The sequence below is a fragment of the Kogia breviceps genome, chromosome 7 (genome assembly GCF_026419965.1).
Source record: "Kogia breviceps isolate mKogBre1 chromosome 7, mKogBre1 haplotype 1, whole genome shotgun sequence".
Taxonomy (NCBI): Eukaryota; Metazoa; Chordata; class Mammalia; order Artiodactyla; family Physeteridae; genus Kogia; species Kogia breviceps.
In genome coordinates, this window is record NC_081316.1 from 54,131,874 (window position 1) to 54,148,052 (window position 16,179).

Sequence of the window (16,179 nt, forward strand, 5' to 3'; positions counted from 1 at the left end):
AAAAGAATACATAAATTGGACTTCATCAAAATTTAAAACATATGTACTTCAAAGGACATGATCAAGAATATAAAAAAACAAGGCACTGAATGGGAGAAAATATTTGTAAATCATATATCCGATAAGTAACTTGAATCTAGAATATCTAAAGAACTCTTACAAATTAATCATAAAAAGATAAATAACCCAATAAAAAACAAGCAAAGGATCAAAACAGACATTTCTCCAAAGAAGATATACAAATGGCTAGTGAGTACATGAAAAGTTGCTCAACACCATTAGTCATCGGGGAAATGCAAATCTAAACCATACCTTAAATACTACTTCACACTCTCTTGGACGACCTTAATCAGAAAGACATGTAATTACAAGTGTTAGCCAGGATGTGAAGAAACAAGATCCCTTACTGCTGGAGAAAATGAAAAATGGTGCAACAACTTCACTGAACACTTTGGCAGTTCCTCAAATGGTTAAGCAGAGTTACCATGAGCCAGCAATAACAAAGAGGCCCTTTCATCTTCTTAAGCTCACTATTAAATAATTCTTATATCAAAAGAGAAAAATAAACTAAAATTATAGAATTTCTAGAAAATGATAATGTAAACACTACATGTTAGAATCTCTGGGATACAATTAAAGCAGTGATCAGAAGAAAATTCATAGCCTTAAATACTTATATCAGTAGACTTAAAGAATGAAAATAAAGCCTCAAACTAAAAAGATTTTTAAAAGGAAACCAAATTAGCCAAAAAAAGTAGAAGGAAAAACAATGAAAGCAAGAACTGAATTAGAAAACCAAAAAACAGAACTAATAAATAAGATGATTCATTGAAAAGTAAAATCAACAAAATTACTAGCTAAAAATAATACAAAATAAGTAACAAATTGAGAAATAACCATTGAAAACATTAAATTCAACCAAATCATAACAGACTATTTTGTACAAACTCCATGCAAATAAATATAAAAATCTTTATAAAATAGATAATTTCTGGGAAATGGAAAATTTGTAAGAGATGGATAACTTTCTAACTATTAGAGAAAGTTACTAAAACTCTTTCTCTATTGAGTGAGTTGAAAGTGTAAACAGACCAAGTACCACAGAGGAAATTGATAACTTTTTCTAAGAACTACCACACCCAAAAGAGTCACCATGGCCAGGAGGTTTCACAGAGGAATGGACCAAATACTCAACGGCCAGAAAATTCACTGTTACTTAAACTATACCAGAGAAAGGGCAGAAAAAATGAAAACTTGTGAAATATTTTATAAGGTAAATATGACACTGATAACTAAACCTGATAAAGAATACACACACACATAACTAGCCAATTTCACAAACAGTGATGTCACGATCAACTGAGGTTCATTCCAGCCAAGCAAGGGTTGTGGAATGTCAGGAAATCTATTCATCTAATTCACCAGAAATAACAGATTCATTGGAAAGATCTGGCGATTACCACTTTAATCATATATTCAAACTTAGAACTACTTAGAACTATGGACCTCCTGATGGCCTCAGCATCATCTATGAAGTAAATTCTTACCAAGAATGTTTAATCCAAATCTAATCAAGTCTTTGACTGAACTTCAAGTTTACAGGAAATACCAATTAAACAATTCCATGAAGAAAAATTTCAGGCAAAACCAGAAATGTTTTACACACAACAAGACCACTGCCCTGGTCACATCAGTAAGTCAATGCCATGGGGGGAAAAAAGTGGGGAGGTTAACCTAGATTAAGAGGAAATAAAGAAATATAACACCATACATCAACTGTGACTAGATTCTGGTTTAAAAAAAAGCATTTTAGGACAATATGGACAAGATGGTAGTCAGGAATGACTGCTAATTTTCTAATGCGTGATAATAGTGTTGTAATTATGTAGGAAAGTACCCTTATTTTAGAATATTCATTCATTCATTCATTTTACTCATTTAGGAGTAAAATGTCATGATGTCTACAATGTACTTCTATATGGTTCATACACACACATAATACCACACATACATAGACATATAATCACATACAAATAAAGTAAAAATGGTAAACTGTTAACAACTGTTGACTCTAGGTGATGGTTACACAGGTGTTCATTTCAACATTTCCTGTTGAAAAGTAGGCAAATAACTTCAAAACTGCCACCTTATTATTCAAGTGCTAAAAAAATAAGTTGAAGCAAACTTCATTTAAAGCATCTTTAAAGTTTCATATATGAGTACATACTTTGAAATCATATTTCCAAAACCAATATTTAGATTTTTAAATTGATCAGAAAGTTACAATCACCAGAACAAGGCTCTCATTACTTATGGGCAAAAAAACAATAAAAATACTTAACACACTTACCATGTGTCAGGCACTCTTCTAAGCATGCTTACATAACTAACTCACTTAATTCTCTGAATAACCATGTGAGTAGATTATCACTACCTCCATTTTTCAGGTAAGGAATAAGCCATAGACGTCACACAATAAGTGGCAGAGTCAGTCAACCAAGCCAGATTTCATAGCTCCAGCATCCACACTTTTAACAACTATTCTGTACTGTCCTCTCAGGTGGGGTAACCTATGTTTCTAGCAATACTGACTTGATTTTCCTGGGGTTATAACATCCTTTGATTTTAGTAATTTTAATAATCTAAAAGTATCATCAAACAGAATCACAAAAATTTAGATACTATTACATTTACAAAATGCATTAAAATGGCTTCAGGTGGTTTAAGTAAATATTTAGTTACCTAACAAGATCTATCTATAGTCTTACTAGGGGATCAATGATTACAACAAACGTCTTCATAAACTGAAAGATGATCCCATCTTGATTAATATACATGACTGAATCTTTATTGTCTGGGATAAAGATGGAATCAAAGCAGTTCTCAACAATAAAAATAATTATTCCTGAAATGGCAAAAATTCTTTTACGCAAAATGTTTAACTTCAACAGTTTACCTGATTGAAAAACTTACATAACAGTCTGTAGTATTTTGTAGAAATCTTATTATTCCACGTGGAACGTTTTCAAGTTGATAAAAATGAAAATTTTTTTTAAATGAGAATATATCTTAAAAATAATAATTGATTTAATAGAGGTTAATGAGCCCGAAGCAAATTACAGATCTAAATGCTAAAAGAAAACTACTGTTTATTTTCTTAGGTGTGATAATGGTATTGCAGTTATGGAAAAGATCTTTAATTAGAATTTATGCAAGCCATGTTTTAGTTTGACACATCAGAGAACCCTCTAATTTTTTAGTAAACAAAGACTAAAGGGCATTGTTACTATATAATGTCAATCTTTATTTTTTATAGGCTTAAAAACTTAAATAATATAAGTATAAAATTAAAATTTCCATCAAATATGGGGTGACCAAAAAGTTCGTTCAGTTTTAAGTAAAAATAAAAGACACATTTTTCATTTTCACCAAGAACTGTATTGAACAACATATTCCCTAACCAAACAAACTTTTTGGCCAGCCCAATATTTGCAAGACTGAAAAATATATGTGGAAATATTTCTCCTCCCTGGACCATGATAAACAATAAGCAAAAAAAAAAAAGAAATCAATCTCTAGTTGTGACGGTGGACAGTAAATCAGTTCTATTAAATATGTAGGTATGTAAAAGTTTACCTGCTTTTTCTCTCAATTAGAATGGCCACATAAGAAGCTGGCAAAGCGGCACCAAAGCCGGGACTCCATGAGTAGAATTTTCCAAGTATCTTCCTGAAATTGAAATTTGGAATGATTATATGAAATTTCTAGTTGGTCATTTCAGTTATTACGCATAGAAGTTCCCGTTCTCAGTTCACCCTCTATCTAAATGTCCCACAGCACCTCAAATTCAGCATGTCCAAAACCAAACTCATTATCTTTCTCCCTTATCTCCATGAACCTGTTCTTTCTCCTCTTTTCCTAGGTTAATGATATCAACAACTACTTATCCACCTACATGTGACACTTTGAGACATCCTTGGCTTCTCCTTCTTCCTTATCCCATACATGAAATCATCCCCTTAAATACTTCCATGTACAAGTTATCTCTCAAATTCCTCTCCAACCTACTGCCCTTGCCTCAGTTATATCCCTCACCATCTCTTCTTCAGGCTACTACAATAGCAAACTAACAGGTATCTCTCCTTCCAATAATTTAATCTGTTATATTCATTCAGACAGTCCCTGGATCCAACATTTTTCACTCTGCAAACCTTCTATGTTCTCAGTTTCCTATCTACCAAATGGGAATAAATGTATTACCTATCTCATAGAGTTGTTATGATGTCTACATGAGATATTCCCCAGCACCATGCGTGACACATAGGAAGTACTCAGAAAATGTTAGCTACTATTACTATTATTACTATTGTTATCACTACTACTATTTTTTCATTATGACTCTTTTTTTATTGAAGTATAACTGATTTACAATGTTGTGTTAGTTTCAGGTATATAGCAAAGAGATTCAGTTATATATATATTTTTTCAGATTCTTTTCCCTTATAGGTTATTACAAAATATTGAGTATAGTTCCCTGTGCTACACAGTAGGTCCTTAGTGTGTATATGTTAATCCAAACTCCTAATTTACCCCCTGTCCTTCCCCTTTGGTAACCATAAATTTGTTTTCTATGTCTGTGGGTCTATTTCTGTTTTGTATACAGGTTCATCTGTATCATTTTTTTTCAACTATTACTATTTTTTAACACATGATAGATATTCAAAAAATGTCTCTCCTTCTTTCTTTCTACAACCATGGGTAAGTTTTTTCTTATATCGCTTACTAAAGTATTTTACATTTTTTACTTACATGTGTATATAAAATTTTTCATTTACTAGAATATATCTCTTGGAAGAAAGAATCTGCATAGTGTCTCACAAATTATAAACGCCATTAGCCACTTGGGTTTTTAAAGAGGAAAAAAAAAGAAATCTGGAGATATTAGGAAGATTCTTTTTTCCTTTCAAAGACAATTTGTTCCTAAGACAGGGAGAAACAAAAAATTATAAGAAATTATCTGAACAAAGTTGGTCAACTGCTAAATGATGTATTACAGGAAAAAATATATGCTATGGGGCTTCCCTGGTGGCGCAGTGGTTGAGAGTCCGCCTGCCGATGCAGGGGACACGGGTTCGTGCCCCGGTCAGGGAAGATGCCACATGCCGCAGAGTGGCTGGACCCACGAGCCATGGCCGCTGAGCCTGTGCGTCTGGAGCCTGTACTCCACAGCGGGAGAGGCTACAACAGTGAGAGGCCCATGTACCACAAAAAATTATATATATATACTATGTACATACAGATAAGGATAAAATATCAGATGAAATTTTCTTTTTAACTGAAGCTTAGCTTTAAAAAAATTAGAAAACCTACGTGTAACATGGATATTCTGCAATGGACATTAGAAACTTTCTGCCTGAGAAAACTGGAGGTGATTCTTCCTCCAACATAAAATACACAAAGGACTTAACAAGTTACTGAATATAAACATTAAAGGAAAATAACTGAGTGAGTCAGTTATAGGAGGAACACAGACGTTACCTTATTATAAGTATTTTATATCTCCACAACTTAACCAAAAGCTTCATAGAACATAAATATGCTGCAAGACCAATTTATTATTATTGCAATTTTTAAAACCTAATTATCTTACAACTCTATTTTTACAGTTTTAACAAGTATTAGAAACTTTCCAGAGACTACATGGTAAAGACTTTCTTATACAGATTTTTCAGGTCAATTTAAAGGCATGACTTATTCAATAGTATAAACTTTATCAATTATTAAAAGTTTATGAATATTAATGTTCCTACGGCAAAAATCTATAGAAGACATTTGGAAATTATATATTTTTTTAATTAAAAAAAAGGAAAAAATTATTATTCAATGTATCATTCCCTATAAACAAAAAAACTAGTTTGGTAAAACATTAAAAGCTTTCACTTTTAGACTGAGAATGAATCATAGCTCCCCATAATTCCCACTTCTAGTTAACACTATACTGGAGATCTTAGCAAGTACAATAATGCAAGAAAAATAAATACAAGGTATAAGAATTCTGAAAGGAAGAAATATTGTTCTTATTAAGTTATGAGCAATTTTTTTCCTTGTCATCAATTTAATACACATCAGTGAATACATGTCAATCCCAATCTCCCAATTCATCACACCACCACCCCCACCACCCCTGCCACTTTCCCCACTTGGTGTCCATACGTTTGTTCTCTACATCTGTGTCTCAATTTCTGCCCTGCAAACCGGTTCATCTGTACCAATCTTCTAGTTTCCACACATATGCGTTAATATACGATATTTGTTTTTCTCCTTCTGATTTACTTCACTCTGTATGACAGTCTCTAGATCCATCCATGTCTCAACAAATGACCCAATTTCGTTCCTTTTTGTGGCTGAGTAATATTCCATTGTGTATATGTACCACTTCTTCCTTATCCATTCGTCTGTCGATGGGCATTTAGGTTGCTTCCATGACCTGGCTATTGTAAATAGTGCTGCAATGAACATTGGGGTGCATGTGTCTTTTGGAATTATGGTTTTCTCTGGGTATATGCCCAGTAGTGGGATTGCTGGGTCATATGGTAATTCTATTTTTAGTTTTGTAAGGAACCTCCACACTGTTCTCCATGGTGGCTGTATCAATTTACATTCCCACCAAAAGTGCAAGAGGGTTCCCTTTTCTCCACACCCTCTCCAGCATTTGTTGTTTTTAGATCTGATGATGCCCATTCTAACTGGTGTGAGGTAATACCTCATTGTAGTTTGGATTTGCATTTCTCTAATAATTAGTGATGTTGAGCAGCTTTTCATATGCTTCTTGGCCATCTGTATGTCTTCTTTGGAGAAATGTCTACTTAAGTCTTCTGCCCATTTTTGGATTGGGTTGTTTTTTTTTTAATATAGAGCTGCATGAGCTGTTTATATATTTTGGAGATTAATCCTTTCTCTGTTGATTCATTTGCAAATATTTTCTCCCATTCTGAGGGCTGTCTTTTTGTCTTCTTTATGATTTCCTTTGCTGGGCAAAAGCTTTGAATTTTCATTAGGTCCCATTTGTTTACTTTGTTTTTATTTCCATGACTCTAGGAGGTGGATCAAAAAAGATCTTGCTGTGATTTACGTCAAAGAGTGTTCTTCCTATGTTTTCCTCTAAAAGTTTTATAGTGTCTGGTCTTACATTTAGGTCTTGAATCCATTTTGAGTTTATTCTGGTGTATGGTATTAGGGAGTGTACTAATTTCATCCTTTTACAGGTAGCTGTCCAGTTTTCCCAGGACCAGTTTTTGAAGAGACTGTCTTTTCTCCATTGTATATCCTTGCCTCCTTTGTCATAGATTAGTTGGCCATACATGCATGGGTATATCTCTGGGCTTTCTATCTTGTTCCATTGATCTACTTTTCTGTTTTTGTGCCAGTACCATATTGTTTTGCCTATTGTAGATTTGTAGTATGGTCTGAAGGCAGGGAGTCTGATTCCTCCAGCTCCTTTTTTTTCCCTCAAGACTGCTTTGGCTATTCAAGGTCTTTTGGGTCTCCATACAAATTTTAAGATTTTTTGTTCTAGTTCCATAAAAACTACCATTGGTAATTTGATATGGATTGCATTGAATCTGTAGATTGCTTTGGGTAGTATAGTCATTCTCACAATATTGATTCTTCCACTCCAAGAACATGGTATATCTCTCCATCTGTTGGTATCATCTTTAATTTCTTTCATCAGTGTCTTATGGTTTTCTGCATACAGGTCTTTTGTCTATTTTGTCTCCCCAGGTAGGTTTATTCCTAGGTATTTTATTCTTTTTGCTGCAATGGTAAATGGGAGTGTTTCCTTAATTTCTCTTTCAGATTTTTCATCATTAGTGTATAGGAATGCAAGAGATTTCTGTGCATTAATTTTGTATCCTGAAACTTTACCAAATTCATTGATTAGCTCTAGTAGTTTTCTAGTGGCATCTTTAGGATTCTCTATGTATAGTATCATGTCATCTGCAAACAGTGACAGTTTTACTTCTTCTTTTCCAATTTGTATGCCTTTTATTTCTTTTTCTTCTCTGACTGCTGTGGCTAGGACTTCCAAAACTATGTTGAATAACATTGGTAAGAATGAACATCCTTGTCTTCTTACTGATCTTACAGGAAATGCTTTCACTTTTTCACCATTGACAATGATGTTTGCTGTGGGTTTGTAGTATACAGCCTTTATTATGTTGAGGTAGGTTCCCTCTATGCCCACTTTCTGGAGAGTTTTTATCATAAATGGGTGTTGAATTTTGTCAACATCTGCATCTACTGACATGATCATATGGTTTTTATTCTTCAATTTGTTAATATGGTGTATCACATTGATTGACTTGCGTATATTGAAGAATCCTTGCATCCCTGGGATAAATCCCACTTGATCATAGTGTATGATCTTTTTAATGAGTTGTTGGATTCTGTTTGCTAGTATTTTGTTGAGGATTTTTTCATCTATACTCAACAGTGATATTGGTCTGTAATTTTCTTTTTTGGTAGTATCTTTGTCTGGTTTTGGTATCAGGGTGATGGTGGCCTCATAGAATGAGTTTGGGAGTATTCCTTCCTCTGCAATTTTTTGAAAGAGTTTGAGAAGGATGGGTGTTAGCTCTTCTCTAAATGTTTGATAGAATTCACCTGTGAAGCCCTCTGGTCCTGGACTTTTGTTTTTTGGAAGATTTTTAATCACAGTTCCCATTTCATTACTTGTGATTGGTCTATTCATATTTTCTATTTCTTCCTGGTTCAGTCTTGGAAGGTTATACCTTTCTAAGAATCCGTCCATTTCTTTCAGGTTGTCCATTATATCAGCATACAGTTGCTTGTAGTAGTCTCTTAGGATGCTTTGTATTTCTGCAGTGTCTGTTGTAAGTTCTCCTTTTTCATTTCTAATTTTAATGATTTGAGTCCTCTCCCTCTTTTTCTTGATGAGTCTGGCTAATGGTTTATCAATTTTGTTTATCTTCTCAAAGAACCAGCTTTTAGTTTTATTGATCTTTGCTATTGTTTTCTTTGTTTCTATTTCATTTATTTCTGCTCTGATCTTTATGATTGCTTTCCTTTGCTAACTTTGGGTGTTGTTTGTTCTTCTTTCTCTAGTTTCTTTAGGTATAAGGTTAGACTGTTTATTTGAGATTTTTCTTCTTTCTTGAGGTAGGCTTGTATAGCTATAAACTTCCCTCTTACAACTGCTTTTGCTGCATCCCATAGGTTTTGGACCATTGTGTTTTCATTGTCATTTGTCTCTAGGTATTTTTTGATTTCCTCTTAGATTTCTTCAGTGATCTCTTGGTTATTTAGTAACGTATTGTTTAGCCTCCATGTGTTTGTGTTTTTTACGTTTTTTTCCCTGTAATTCATTTCTAATCTCAGAGCATTGTGGTCAGAAAAGATGCTTGATATGATTTCAATTTTCTTAAATTTACTGAGGCTGGATTTGTGACACAAGATGTGATCTATCCCAGAGAATGTTCCGTGTGCACTTGAGAAGTGTAATCTGCTGGTTTTGGATGGAATGTCCTATAAATATCAATTAAGTCCTTCTTGTATATTGTGTCATTTAAAGCTTCTGTTTCCTCATTTATTTTCATTTTGGATGATCTGTCCATTGGTGTAAGTGAGGTGTTAAAGTCCCCCACTATTATTTTGTTACTGTCAATTTCCTCTTTTAGAGCTGTTAGCAGTTGCCTTATGTATTGAGGTGCTCCTATATTGGGTGCATACATATTTATAATTGTTGTATCTTCTTCTTGGATTGATCCCTTGATCATTATGTAGTGTCCTTCCTTGTCTCTTGTAACATTCTTTATTTTAAAGTCTATTTTATCTGATATGAGTATTGCTATTCCAGCTTTCTTTTGATTTCCATTTGCGTGGAATATCTCTTTCCATCCCCTCACTTTCAGGCTGTATGTGTCCCTAGGTCTGATGTGGGTCTCTTGTAGACAGCATATATATGGGTCTTCTTTTTGTATCCATTCAGTGAGCCTGTGTCTTTTGGATGGAGCATTTAATCCATTCACGTTTAAGGTAATTATCAGTATGTATGTCCCTATTACCATTTTCTTAATTGTTTTGCATTTGTTTTTGTAGGTCCTTTTCTTCTCTTGTGTTTCCCACTTACAGAAGTTCCTTTAGCATTTGTTGTAGAGTTGTTTTGGTGGTGCTGAGTTCTCTTAGCTTTTGCTTGTCTGTAAAGCTTTTGCTTTCTCCATCGAATCTGAATGAGATCCTTGCCAGGTAGAGTAATCTTGGTTGTAGGTTCTCCCCTTTCATCCCTTTATCATGTCGCTCCCTTCCGGCTTGTAGTGTTTCTGCTAAGAAATCAGCTGTTAACCTTATGGGAGTTCCCTTCTATGTTATTTGTCATTTTTCCCTTGCTGCTTTCAATAATTTTTTTTTGTCTTTAATTTTCGTCAGTTTGATTACTATGTGTCTCAGCATGTTTCTCCTTGGGTTTATCCTGTATGGGACTCTCTGCGCTTCGTGGACTTGGGTGGCTATTTCCTTTCCCATGTTAGGGAAGTTTTCGATTATAATCTCTTCAAATATTTTCTCTGGTTCTTTCTCTCTGTCTTCTCCTTCTGGGACGCCTATAATGCAAATGTTGTTGCATTTAATGTTGTCCCAGAGGTCTCTTAGGCTGTCTTCATTTCTTTTCATTCTTTTTTCTTTAGTCTGTTCCACAGCAGTGAATTCCACCATTCTGTCTTCCAGGTCACTTATCGGTTCTTCTGCCTCAGTTATTCTGCTATTGACTCCTTCTAATGTAGTTTTCATTTCAGTTACTGTATTGTTCATCTGTTTGTTTGTTCTTTAATTCTTCTAAGTTTTTGTTAAACATTTCTTGAATCTTCTCGATCTTTGCCTCCATTCTTTTTCCAAGGTCCTGGATCATCTTCACTATCATTATTCTGAATTCTTTTTCTGAAAGGTTGCCTATCTTCACTTCATTTAGTTGTTTTTCTGGGATTTTATCTTGTTCCTTTATCTGGTACATAGTCCTCTACATTTTCATCTTGTCTATCTTTCTGTGAATGTGGTTTTTGTTCCACAGGCTGCAGGATTGTAGTTCTTCTTGCTTCTGCTGTCTGCCCTCTGGTGGATGAGGCTATCTAAGAGGCTTGTGCAAGTTTCCTGATGGGAGGGACTGATGGTGGGTAGAGCTGACTGTTGCTCTGGTGGGTAGAGCTCAGTAAAACTTTAATCCGTTTGACTGCTGATGGGTAGGGCTGGGTACCCTCCATGTTGGTTGTTTGGCCTGAGGCAACCCAACACTGGAGCCTACCTGGGCTCTTTGCTGGGGCTAATGGCGGACTCTGGGAGGGCTCACGCCAAGGAGTACTTCCCAGAACTTCCACTGCCAGTGTCCTTGTCCCCACAGTGAGACACAGCCACCGCCCACCTCTGCCAGGGACCCTCCAACACTAGCAGGTAGGTCTGGTTCAGTCTCCTATGGGTTCACTGCTCCTTCCCCTGAGTCCCAACGTGCTCACTACTTTGTGTGTGCCCTCCAAGAGTGGAGTCTGTTTCCCCCAGTCCTGTCGAAGTCCTTCAATCAAATCCCACTAGCCCTCAAAGTCTGATTCTCTAGGAATTCCTCCTCCCATTGCCAGACCCCCAGGTTGGGAAGCCTGACATGGGGCTCAAAACCTTCACGCCAGGGGGTGGACTTCTGTGATATAAGGGTTCTCCAGTCTGTGAGTCACCCACCCAGCAGTTATGGTATTTGATTTTACTGTGACTGCGCGCCTCCTACCATCTCTTTGTGGTTTCTCCTTTGTCTTTGAATGTGGGGTATCCTTTTTGGTGAGTTCCAGTGTCTTCCTGTCGATGACTGTCCAGCAGCTAGTTGTGATTCTGGTGTTCTCGCAAGCAGAAATTATATTTCTAATTGCAGTTAAAATTTACCTGCAGAATTATTTTGGGTAATACTAACTGGGTAACATTAATAGTAATATAATGTGAAGTTAGTATTTTAACTTGACAAATTAAATGAACTAGTTTGGGTTTCAACAATGTGTGGGGGAAAAGATAAAAAGTAAATATCTAATAAACATGCTAAGTATATCATAACACTAAAAACTAAATTCTAGCTGCATGTATATTGTATGAAGCATGTGACACAGATAATGTACTGCATCAGGACCAAAAGTTTCATCAGTAGGATATGCCAGAAATTTTACAGATAAACACAAGCATTTTATAGTCCTTTTGAAGTCCATTCACTGCATACAGACCTAACCAATATCATGGACAGTTTCTTTGAATTCCTAATCTATGAAACTGAAAAGTTAAGAAATTCTCATTAACAAGTCAGTAAATATAGTGGTCCTCAGAAAATGTATGATATATTAAAGCACTTTTGCTATATAATCACAGCAATAATTTTAAGTTTATATTACATTTTTAGGCCAAGAGGCCCACAACTCCTGGTTTTACAAGCGTTCCTTGAGATAAATAAATGTCATTTCACAGAGAGAAAAAAAATACACAAGCAGTGACCTGAACAACATTTATATAAACATCTGTTTGTTTCAGTTTCAACAAAGGAATTTGTATTAAGCACCAGCTGTGATTATGTGTACCAACCTTAAAATGCAAAAGAAAGCCATAAACAAGGCCCCATTAGCAGTCAGAAATGAAGCAGATTGTAGGATCTCAGGGAGCAGTTTGTGTAAATAATAATCTAATTTTCGTTTCCGGAGAATTGCTGCAATCTGGAAAAGAAGAAAAATAAAAGGCTCTTTTGTTTAATATAACCAACTTTTCCCACTTAAGTTAGTTCTTATGTGGAAGATATTGAAATAATAGCATGTATTTTTAAATTAAAGTAAAAACTCTGGTATTTTACTGGCTCCTCTATGAAAATTCAATTTCTGGGACAGAAGACACTTTAATTTATTGAAAGTGTAATAGGTAAAATAAACATCTAGAAATTTCAACATGGATCATATGATAAATAACCTCCAAACATTGAGATAAATATTTATAATGCCTTAAAAAGTTTTAAACTGGGGCTTCCCTGGTTGCACAGTGGTTAAGAAGCTGCCTGTCGATGCATGGTACACGGGTTCGAGCCCTGGTCCGGGAAGATCCCATGTGACATGGAGCAACTAAGCCCGTGAGCCAAAACTACTAAGCCCATGTCCCACAACTACTGAAGCCCATGTACCACAACTACTGAGGCCCACGTGCCTGGAGCCCGTGCTCCGCAACAAGAGAAGCCACTGCAGTGAGAAGCCCATGCACGGCAAGGAAGAGTAGCCCCCACTCACAGCAACTAGAGAAAGCCTACACACAGCAACAAAGACACAATGCAGCCAAAAATATATAAATTTTTTTTTAAAAGTTTTAAATTGAAAAATAAAATATATGTTTAAATTGAAAAAATAAAGTCCAATCAAATAGAAATTGAATGCTAAAACAAAACTACGTTACAGATACTATCAGCCTGGATATTAGAAAACTTCAATGATAAAAACCAGAGAAATTCATTCATTCAGTTTCACTGAGAAGGGGATATGAGCTAGATTAGGAAGAACAGTATAATTCTCACAGGTCACCAGGAAGAAATGCTTTTCTATCATTATGAAACAATATATCAAAGGAACAAAAGTTAAGGGGACAGAATTAGGGAATGAGGGAGGGAATGTAAGAAAGGGCAAGACTGACTTGAGAAAAGGAAGACCAGAGAACTCTGCATTCACTTTTCACCATTCTAGACATAACAGCTTCCCTATGATCAGGGATCAACAAATCTAATGGCCTCTTCTCAGTTCTTTTCTTACTCTACCCCTTAGAAGTCTCTGATAATTTCCTACTTCATTCAATTAAACAAACTGTTATTAAGAATTATGCCATACACAGGAAAAACAACAATGAATAAGATCTAATCCTTGCCTTCAAGGAACATAAAAACTTGATAGGGAAATAGACATAAACAATAAACTACAATAAGGCAGTGTGGTAAATGCTATACTAGAAGAAGGAGAAACTGCTATAGAAATACATATTAGGGAATAACCAAAAAGGAGATGGGACTGGACAGGTAATAATGCCTGGAAGATGGATCTTGACAAATAGGTAAAACTTTGACAAAAGAGAAGTTTCTATGGTTTCTGTGACTTCATTGTTTTCATTCTCCCATTATATCTCTACGTGCTATTCCTTTGTTCGCATTTCTTCCTCAGATATCTACTCATTCTATATACAATCTCTCCCACAGCATCATCTATCATGTCAAAGTAGGAATTCCAATATAACCCCTTCTAATTTTTTTTTTTTTTTAATATTTGGCTGCATTGGGTCTTCGTTGCTGCACACAGGCTTTCTCTAGTTGCAGCGAGCAGGGGCTACTCTTCGTTGTGGTGCGCAGGCTTCTCATTGCGGAGCACAGGCTCTACATGCACAGGCTTCAGCAGTTGCAGCACATGGGCTCAGCAGTTGCAGCACGTGGGCCCTAGAGTACATAGGCTTCAGTAGTTGTGGGCTCAGTAGTTGTTGCTCACGGGCTCTAGAACACAGGCTCAGTAGTTGTGGTGCACAGCCTTAGCTGCTCTGGGCAGTGGCATCTTCCCAGGCCAGGGATCAAACCCACGTCCCCTGGATTGGCAGGCAGATTCTTAACCACTGCACCACCAGGGAAGTCCCTCCCCTAAATTCTTAATGCATACTTCAAATGTCTATTGGACATGGCAATAAAGACATACCACAGACATCAAAAAAAGAGCATGTCCAAAGTAGAACTTATTATACTTCCCAAAAATGCTTTTATTTCTGAGTTTCTAACATCAAGTAATAGTACCACATCCACCCAATTACTTAGAAACAAAATGTTGGTGTCATTTTCAATTACTCCCTGGATCCTCAACCATCTCCTCAGTTCTAATGGTCTCCTAGTATCTTCAGGTTTTACAATGTAATGTCTCTTTCATTTTAGACTCAACAATGGGCAGAATATGGTACTCTGTTATATATTCAAGTAGTTACAGAAAAAAAATCCCCTCTGTTCCTGGAAAGGAAAAAACAAAACTGTTCCTATTTGCAGATAACCTGATTGCCTACACAGAAATTCCCAAGCAAGTTACATACAGACACACACACACCTCCTAGAATTCATAATGCAGTTTAGCAAAGGCAAAGGATATAAGATAAACATACAAAAGTTATTTGTATTTCTATATTTTAAAAATGAATACATGGACACCAAAATTAAAAATACAAGAGCATTTATAACTCCTCAAAAAACAAAATACTTAGGGAAAAATCTACAACACTTGTATATGACTTGTATACTGAAAGATACACAATGCTGATGGAAGAAATCAAAGAACAGATTAATAAATGTTCATAGATAGGAAGACTAAACATGGTAAAGATGTCAATTTTCCCCAAAAGCAATATACAGGTTTAACACAATTTCTATTACGATTCCAGAAAAGGTTTTGTAGATGTGGACAAGATTATACTGAAATTTATATAGAAAAGCAAAGGAACTATAAGAGCTAAAACAACATTGAAAAAGTGAATAAAATGGGAGGAATGAGTCTACCCAATTTCAAGACTTATTATATAGCTACATGAATCAGGTTCTGTGATATTGACAAAAGGATAGACAAATAGATTAATGAAATAGAATACAGAACCTAGATATAGATCCACACAAATATATCCAACTGATTTTTGACAAGGTACAATGGCAATTCCATAGAGGAAAAATAGCTATTTCAACGAATGGTGCTGGAGCAAATAGACATCCACAGGCAAAAAAAAAAAAAAATTAACCTCAGTCAAAGTCTCACACTTTATACACACTTTATACAAAAATTAATTCAAAATGTATCAGAGACATAAAATCTAAAACATAAAACTACAAAACTTTTAGGGGAAAAATCACAGAAAATCTTAGGGATCTAAGGCTAGGCAAAAGCATAATTCATAAAAGGAAAAATTATAGATTACACTTCAGAATTAAAACTTCTTCTCTGTGAAAGACCTGTTAAGAATTAAAAACACTAGCTACAGAATGGGAGAAAATACTTGTAAACTACACAGCCAGCAAACGACTAGTATCTAGAATATAGAAGGAAATCTCAAAACTCAACAGTAAAAAAATGAACAATCCAATGAGAAAATACAAATGATATGAAC

At 35.3% G+C, this 16,179-nt stretch overlaps 1 protein-coding gene across 4 annotated transcripts in view; it reads right to left on the reverse strand.

The window, feature by feature from the left end:
- TMEM135 (transmembrane protein 135) overlaps positions 1 to 16,179 on the reverse strand; it is a 261,388-nt gene that overhangs the window by 213,201 nt on the left and 32,008 nt on the right. For all 4 annotated transcript variants that reach the window (XM_067038309.1, XM_059068511.2, XM_067038311.1 and 1 more), the window contains exons 2-3: positions 12,619 to 12,746; positions 3,637 to 3,729 (exon numbers count right to left, since the gene is read on the reverse strand). In XM_067038309.1, the coding sequence (XP_066894410.1) occupies positions 3,637 to 3,729; positions 12,619 to 12,746 (221 nt within the window). The remainder of the gene's footprint in view (positions 1 to 3,636; positions 3,730 to 12,618; positions 12,747 to 16,179) is intronic.